At 38.4% G+C, this 8,396-nt stretch overlaps 1 protein-coding gene across 1 annotated transcript; it reads right to left on the reverse strand.

Moving 5' to 3' along the window:
• Window positions 1-2,181: 2,181 nt before the first annotated feature.
• LOC102392006 (hemoglobin fetal subunit beta) lies at window positions 2,182-3,525 on the reverse strand. Its single transcript, XM_006061581.4, has 3 exons — window positions 3,366-3,525; window positions 3,015-3,237; window positions 2,182-2,435 (listed from the first exon to the last, which is right to left on the reverse strand). The coding sequence occupies exons 1-3, from the start codon at window positions 3,449-3,451 to the stop codon at window positions 2,307-2,309; spliced, it is 438 nt and encodes a 145-aa protein (XP_006061643.3). The 5' UTR covers window positions 3,452-3,525; the 3' UTR covers window positions 2,182-2,306.
• Between the last annotated feature and the right edge of the window lie 4,871 nt (window positions 3,526-8,396).

Genomic DNA, 8,396 nt, shown 5'->3' on the forward strand with positions numbered 1-8,396 from the left:
AATCTATTCTATTCTATCTCAGGCAGTTTTGCTTCAGTTATCTTTCCTGTTTACCTGAAATTCTCAGAATGCACAAACACATTATTCATCAGTGACTTGACCTCCTTTTCTTTTCTGACTTTTGTCTTCTTGTCTTCTGGACAATTGTCTATACTACTTATCTATACCACCATTTCATACCAAGGGCTTCATCCTCAGATCTCATAAAAGCCTTGTATATTCATTTACAGTCACTTGTTAGATGTGTTACTTTTAGAACCTCCCCAGCTAGATTCAGAATAGGGAAAGGAATACGTCAAGGCTGTGTATTGTGACCCTGCTTATTTAACTTCTATGCCAAGTACATTATGCAAAATGTCGGGCTGGATGAAGCACAAGCTGGAATCAAGATTGCCGGGAGAAATATCAATAAGCTCAGATATGCAGGTGTCACCCCCCTTATGGAAGAAAGCAAAGAGGAGCTAAAGAGCCTCTTGGTGAAAGTGAAAGAGGAGAGTGAAAGAGCTGGCTTAAAAGTCAGCATTCAAAAAACTAAGACCATGGCATCTGGTCCCATCATCTGATGGCAAATATATGGAGAAGCAATGGAAACAGAGAGAGACTTTATTTTGGGGGGCTCCAAAGTCACTGAAGATGGTGACTGCAGCCATGAAATTCAAAGATGCTTGCTTCTTGGAAGAAAAGTTATGACAAATCTAGACAGCATATTAAAAAGCAGAGACACTACTTTATCAACAAATGTCCATCTAGTCAAGGCTATGGTTTTTCCAGTAGTCATGTGTGGATGTGAGAGTTGGACAATGAAGAAAGGTGACCGCTGAAGAATTGATGCTTTTGAACTGTGATGTTGGAGAAGACTCTTGAGAGTCCCTTGGACTGCAAGGAGATCAAACCAATCAAACCTGAAGAATATCAGCCCTGAATATTCATTGGAAGGACTGATGTTGAAGCTGAAGCTTCAATACTTTGACCACGTAATGTGAAGAACTGACTCATTGGAAAAGACCCTGATGCTGGGAAAGATTGAAGGCAAGAGAAGGGGATGACAGAGGATGAGATGGTTGAATGGCATCACCAACTCAATGGACATGAATTTGAGCAAGCTCCAGGAGTTGGTGATGGACAGGGAAGCCTGGCATGCTGCAGTCCATGGGGTTGCAAAGAATTGTACACAACTGAGCCACTGGACTTAACTGAACAGAGATTCAGAATTAGGATGCAAGAGGAAACAAGGATTACTAAAAATTCATACACCATTTCCAGAATCAAGTATCCGGATAAGCGGTTATTGAAGGAGAGGATTAAATTGGCATATGTTGCTTCTGGTAACACTATGCTAATGACTACAAAGGCAGAGAAGCCATCAGAGACTGGATAAAGACGGCAGACCTCTAGTCTCTTCCGTGATGTAGATGCCAAAGCATCCTGGGGAGAATGGAATTCTGTTTAGTGGAATCCCATGAAAGGATTGCAAGACAGGAGTGACTATCAAGCCACAAAAGTCCCTTTTTACATTCTCATCAATCCAATATTTATCACAATATTATAATACAAGCAAAGTGAGAGCAAAACTACCTCCCCCTGAAGTCCATGGGATTGCAAAGAATCATACACAACTGAGTCACTGAACTGAACTGAACTGAGATTCAGAATTAGGATGCAAGAGGGAACAAGGATTACTCAAAATTCATGTCATTTCCAGAACCCAGGACAGAAGGTTTGGTCCTTCAGGCAGATCTTTATAAGATGGCAGAGAAAACAAGGATAAAAAGAAGTCAGGGGAGAAAGAGCAATGGGACAGTAAAGTAAAGAAAATTTTAAACAGTGGTGTCCTTAGGCAGAAAAACCTAATGGATTTAAATGAGGTTCTGGACAATTAAAGAGAGAGAAGGCATTTACAAAAAAGGCTAAATAACATAATTTATTTTAATAAAACTTAGCAATGATCTAATTCACAAATTAAACGGCAACTTGAATTCTTTAAAGGAAAGTAAGACTAAGGAGCAGAGCCGGTTTTCCAATAACATCAGCTGTTTACAACCACTCTTGTCATGGGGTCCAAGATACTGATATATTTTCTCCAAGTCTCAACTTAGCCCTTCATTTCTTTATGTCTTCAGTGCTTTGCCCTCCCGTGTGCCCATCTGAGTAAGAGACAGTGAAATAATTTAAATACACCAGTGCAATGAAAATAAATGTCTTTATTAGGCAGAGGCAAGATGCACAAAATGCTTCATAATTTTTCCATATTCAGTTTTTGGGCTCTGAGGATGAAAAGACCTTTCCTGGAAATCAGGAAGGGGAGCTTAGTGATATCTGTGGGCCAGGGCATTGGCCACACCAGTCACCACCTTCTGAAAGCTGGCCTGCAGCTCCGGGGAGAATTCACTGCCGAAGCGGCGAGCCAGCACAACCACCAGCACGTTGCCCAGGAGCTGCGTGGAAAAGACATTAAGCAAGGGCAGGGTTAGTGCAGGCACCCAGGTTAGATTCAGAGTATTTCAGATTCACCCCAAGCTGTGCCCCTAGGGTATTAGCACAAAGATGACTGAAGTATAGATGCTACTGCTGATGTGAAGCTACCCATAGCAGGCTGAATTTATATTTAGAAATGTTTCTCTCTTTCTATCTTAATCCAGAACTTGTTATCATTTTTATTATTTTGAATCACTTCAAAAAGCAATATGACATTTTATCCCTTGAAAGGAACAGATAAAGGGAAAATATTAGATATCATTTTTAAAGTAGATGAAGAAATCTTTTTTTCAAATTGAACACTCAAAGAGTATAATTAAAAAGAGAAGACATTGCAGACAACAGAGAACAAGAATGAATCAGAAGAAATGATTATTGTGAGCAAAGAAGTTAAAAGAATCTAAACGGTTCTGAGGAGTCCTTAGCACTTTAACCAGAATACATCTTCTCCATTCTAAACTACGTCCTGCCAGTCAGCCCTCTCCCCATGACACAAGCTTGACCATAAAAAGAGAATATTGAGGATTCCATAAACTCACCCTGAAGTTCTCAGGATCCACGTGCAGCTTATCACAGTGCAGCTCACTCAGCGAAGCAAAGGCACCCTTGAGGTCATCAAGTTGCTTCAGGCCCTCACTGAAGGAGTCTAGCACCTTCTTGCCATGGGCCTTCACCTTAGGGTTTCCCAAAATGGCATCAGCAGAGGACAAGTCCCCAAAGGAGTCAAAGAACCTCTGAGTCCAGGGGTAGACAACCAGCAGCCTAAGGGGAGAAAACAGCACAAGGTCAGAGGAAGTCAGCAGCTTTCAGAATCTCAGGGACGGCTCTGTCCTCACACTCCCAGGTGCATTTCACTCTCCTTAAACCTGCCTTGTAAGCGGGATACCTACCTGCCCAGGGCCTCACCACCAACTTCATCCACTTTCACCTTGGCAAATAGGGAGGTGACGGCAGCCTTCTCCTCAGCGCTCAGCATGGTGTCTGTTTGTGTAGTTGCTAGTGAACACGGTTGTGTCAGAAGCAAGTGTAAGCAGCAGCTGGCCCAGCTCTTCCTTTTATGCTTAGCCCTGCCTCCTGACCTCTCTGCCTCCTGACCTCCCTGTGAGCAGATTGGCTCAGGCCAAGGTGTGGTTCCACAGGGTGAGGCTTGAATGATGACAGTCATACCTCTCCTTAGTCTTCCTGGCACTGACTTTAGACCTTCAGCCCTCTTTCTGGGCATCTCTAGGTCTCAATCATTCCAGCAATACAAACTGCTACTAAAATCATCTTCCTTAGCAAGTTTGCTTGTAGAGATTTTAGAATCACAACAAAGTAACCTCTTGGAAACCACCTCCTCAATTTTCTTATTATACAAATGAAGAATTCGGGCTCCAGAAAGTGGAAAGGATTTGTCTACTATGATTCAGCTTAAGACGATGTGGATGGATCATCTCCTGTGCCTTCAGAATACGCAAAATAATTACAAGGACAGCCTGGATAAAACCTCTGCTCCTGTTCTAAATATGCATCTCTTTTGTTTGCTTGTTTGAATTAAGTCATTTTGGTATGAAAACAAATATTCATTTGCTTAACTACTTAATCAATTTTTTTAATTTAATTTATGAACAAATAAATAATGATAGAAAAATAGAATAAGTATGGATCAAGAATTCCTATGAAATAGCTACTCCATTAATCCATAGATGAAAACATAGAGACCTCTCCATGTAGTAAGAAATACAAAGTAAAAAATCAATCAAACTGCCAAAGTTTCAATAACCTGAAATGTGTTCAAAGACTAAATCTAGGCATATAAATTGTTTCCTCATAAACTGACCTGGGAAAGTGTCTTCAAGAACAGAAAAGCTTCTCTGTGATTTAAAAGGAGGGATAAAATTGTGGAAAGACATTCCAGTTTGAATCAGATTACTTGGTTTTCTCCTAAGAAAACCAGATTATTTGGTTTTACTCCTCTAAGAGTACTGTGTGCATAAAAATTTCTTCTATTTCAGTTCATCTTTAATTCTGTTTTCTCTATATACTTTGTTTATACCTTCTTTTACTAAAATGTATCCTTCTTTATCTACAGCTTTTCAAATATTTCTTCTCTCTTTGCACCTCTTCCAACCCATGTAATAAATCCTCTTACCTTCTTAGGGAAGAAGAACTTCTGAAGTGTAGAGGTCTGCTTCTTACTACTAGAAGATTCAATGAAAAAGCAAAAGCAGCAAGCATTTCTGAGCTCAGCATTAGATCTCAGAGTTCCCTGAGTGTCCCCTACTTTCTATCATCTCTACTTTCTGCATCTTCCCTTCTTGAATTTCCACTTCCTTTCAGTAAGGATAGGAGCATATGTATTTACTTCCCTTCTCTCACCTTAGAACCTTCTCCTGATTCATACAACTTGATGTCTAGAATCACCTTTCTCTCACCTTTGCCATCACCGGCAAAACATGTTTTTAAAAAATCTCTCATTCTTTCAGCTCTATGTCTCTGTAACTCCAACTAATATATTTTCAGGGGAACTAGAAGGAAAGGACTTCTGCATTTCTAGTTGTTACAAAGAAATTCATAAATGTCCAGTTTTAATTATTCCATCCTCCAAAATATTTTTTCCATCATTGCTAGGTAAATGAAGATTCCTCACCCCTTTGATCTGGCCCATTGCTATTTCAAGTTCTTGTGAACAAATTCATTCTGATATTTTCAGACATGTAGAAAAGTGTTGGCTCTTACCTGGCTCTCTGGAAGTTAGGGTAGGATTATATGCCCACAAGATTATAGGGGAAAAAATATAGAGTTTAATTTTCAATTTATATTCACTCTTTTCTCCAACCTTCAAAGAAAGAAGCTCTAACTATTGATCTATACCTAGCAAAAAATTTCCACATGTTGACTTCTGGGAAAAGAAATCTTTCAAATACTTTAAATGTTAAAAACAAAAATCTACATTTGATTTGACCTTGAGTTTTGAGTTTCAATTGATTAAACTGAAATCTCCATTAGCTTTATCATTGTTTTATATTTGTACTCTTTAAAAGACCTGTTTTACATCTCTGATATCAGAGGTCAGGCATATGTGAGTTAAAGGACTTCTTCTGGAAAACTTTGGACATATCTTTTCAGGAACTCTGTGTTATGGAAAACTCACAGAACTTACTAAATAATAGTACAGTCTATTTCTATATTTTCTTGTAAAGGAGCCAAATTGTCAGGGCTACAATTTTGCTGTCTTGACTGATAGAAATTAGCATGTACTTAAAGACTTCCCCTATCCTTTTCTGTTTTCAGAGATGATTTCCCTAATTCATTTGATTTGAATTAATTATTTTTAAATATTTGATCTATAATATTATATTAGTTTCAGGCATACAACATAGTGATTCAGTATTTTTAAGGACTATGCACCATTTAAAGTTACAATAAATTATTGACTATCTTTTCTGTTCTGTACAATATATCCTTGTTGTTAATCTATTTTGTACATGGTAATTTGTATCTTTTAATCCCCTACCCCTATCCTGACGCTCCCCTCTCCTCTCTCCCCATGGGTAACCAGTAGTTTGTTCTCTATATCTGTGACTTTATTTCTGCTTTGTTATATTAATTTGTTTGTTTTGCTTTTTATGTTCCGCATATAAGTCACAATAAACAGGATTTTGTCTTTCTTTGTCTGATATTTCACCAAGCATAATATCCTACAGGTTCATCCAAGTTGTTGCAACTGGCAAAATTTCATTCTTTTGAGAGAGTCATTTCCTAGGCAGGTTGATAGGAAATCTAGGGGTCCCCAAGGAGAGAGGGGTCTGGAATTCTCAAAGAGGAAGAAAGGACAAACTTTTCACAGTCTTTGTAGACCAGGACCTGGGGACTGGAGTCGATGAAAATGAGGGGGTAACAGGCAGGAAGGCCAGGGGTCTCCAAATGGAGGAAATAGCCTGCAAGTGTCAGACATTTTTATCTCTCTTAAGCGGCAGGAGGAAATAAACTAGCAATATTTTTTTCCTTCTCTACACAAATTTAAAGGGAGGTTTCTCTTAAAATACTGTGTTGCCATAATGACACCTGGTTTCGCCTGAAGTTAGCTATTCTTGAGCCTAGATATAACCAATGCCTTTTTCTTATGGAAATGTTTCTCTTAAGCTATGCTAATGTACTATGCCTTTACCCCAAACTCTGTCTCCAAGTCGGTTCAGCCTCTTGGCCCAGAACCTACTTGACAAACCAGTATGTTATACTCAGATATTGTTCCCCTAATCTATGTAAATGAAACTATTTCTATGGTGGTCTGCCCTTTTTTAAGATTCAAGTTAATCATTTTATGGCCCAGGATAAACCATTTGGTGCCAAGATTATCCCAAAATGCATCTTATGGGCGAGGGGCCTGGTGCCATTCTGAATTTTAAGACATTCCTTTCTTTCATTAACAGACTGCTAGTGACTATATAACATCCAGCTGAAGACTAGCAGGGGGGTACTCTTTCTGCCCCCTTCTGATGCCTATGTCAGAAGCTTTCTCTATCTCCTTTATACTTTAATAAAACTTTATTACACAAAAGCTCTGAGTGATCAAGCCTTGTCTCTGGCCCTGGATTGAATTCTTCTCCTCCGGGGGCCAAGAATCCCGGTGTATTCGCGTGATTCAACAACAACCTTTCACTTTTTTATACCTGAGTAGTAGTACAGTATATATATATGTGTGTGTATACACACACACACACATATATATATATTTACAAATAATTCTACTGTGTCTTCTTTTTTGTCTTTCTTTGCCATGAGTGGTCTATGAGCCCCTCTTTTGTACTGACTGCTGCAGCCACCATCATGCAAGTCTCAGGGCAAGAGTTGATCTCTTTCACCATTGCTACTGCTGCTACTGCCTAAGTCGCTTCAGTCTACTTGGTATGATTAAAGAGTGAAACAGGTTTTTCTTTCTATTACCATAACTCTGCAGGGATAAGGCTTCAAGTTGTTATAAGACAATCAAAAGTTCAGGCAAAAAAAAAAGGAAGCGTGAATAGTTATATAAATAGGGTTATGTTCAGAGCCTAAAGTGCAAATCCAGATCACCACTAAAAAGGTTTAGGAATGCTTCTTAGGCCCACTACCATCTTCACCATCATGAGCTTTCTTGTACTCTGTAAAGGGATCCACAGCATGTCTGCTCTACTTTGATTCCAGCCCCACTGAGCACTGAACACACACACACAAGCACAAACTCATACAAGTCCACAGAGAGAGAAATAGACAGTTTTTTGTTGTTTTATTTGTTTTTCCCCTTTATTGCAGTCTGGCAAGGTGACCTAATTCCTAATGTTCTATACCAGGATGGGCCTAATCTGAGTATTATTAAGTGGGTGAATATTGACTTTCTTCAAGAGAATCATGAGATTCATCCAGAGATGTGTGGTTTCATCATTTGGTTCAAAAATTTCACTGAACTAGAATTCTTTTGTACATGCTTTGATGTTCAATTTTTAATTATCCAAGTAGAATATTTCACCAAACCCATCTGTATTTTTCTGGGTAAAGTAGCTATTTATTTGATTATTTTCCATTAAAGTTTATTACAAGATAAAGTGCTTATCATTTACTCTTCTTCCCCAGATGTACAATATCTTAGTTACCTCAGTTTTAGCATTGTTTCAAAAATAAAGCAGAATAAAATAAAACAAAAAATGAAATGAAGTAAATTCTTCTTGAAGAGCAGAACTCATAGAAACAGAGGTCATAAACAGAATAGTTTAGAAATGGTACGATTTAACTCATGTTTTAAAAGGTCATATTTTTTTTTCTCTAAAAACAGTAAAGTCAATATAGTAATAACTTTGATAAAATATATCCTAATTATTACAGGACAGAACATGTCTCAGTTTATCAATTGCATATTAATATTTCCTCCACTGGCCTCAGGTTTTAATTCATTCAGAATTAGC

This window comes from Bubalus bubalis, chromosome 16 (genome assembly GCF_019923935.1).
Source record: "Bubalus bubalis isolate 160015118507 breed Murrah chromosome 16, NDDB_SH_1, whole genome shotgun sequence".
In the NCBI taxonomy this organism is placed as follows: Eukaryota; Metazoa; Chordata; class Mammalia; order Artiodactyla; family Bovidae; genus Bubalus; species Bubalus bubalis.

What these genes read in the sequence shown, in the direction of transcription:
- LOC102392006 (XM_006061581.4), bottom strand. Translation starts at nt 3,451, where the DNA reads ATGCTGAGCGCTGAGGAGAAGGCTGCCGTCACCTCCCTATTTGCCAAG. An exon ending in GGTGGTGAGGCCCTGGGCAG is followed by an intron (nt 3,238 to 3,365) that starts GTAGGTATCCCG and finishes TTCTCCCCTTAG; the next exon opens with GCTGCTGGTTGTCTACCCCT. An exon ending in TGGATCCTGAGAACTTCAGG is followed by an intron (nt 2,436 to 3,014) that starts GTGAGTTTATGG and finishes TTTTCCACGCAG; the next exon opens with CTCCTGGGCAACGTGCTGGT.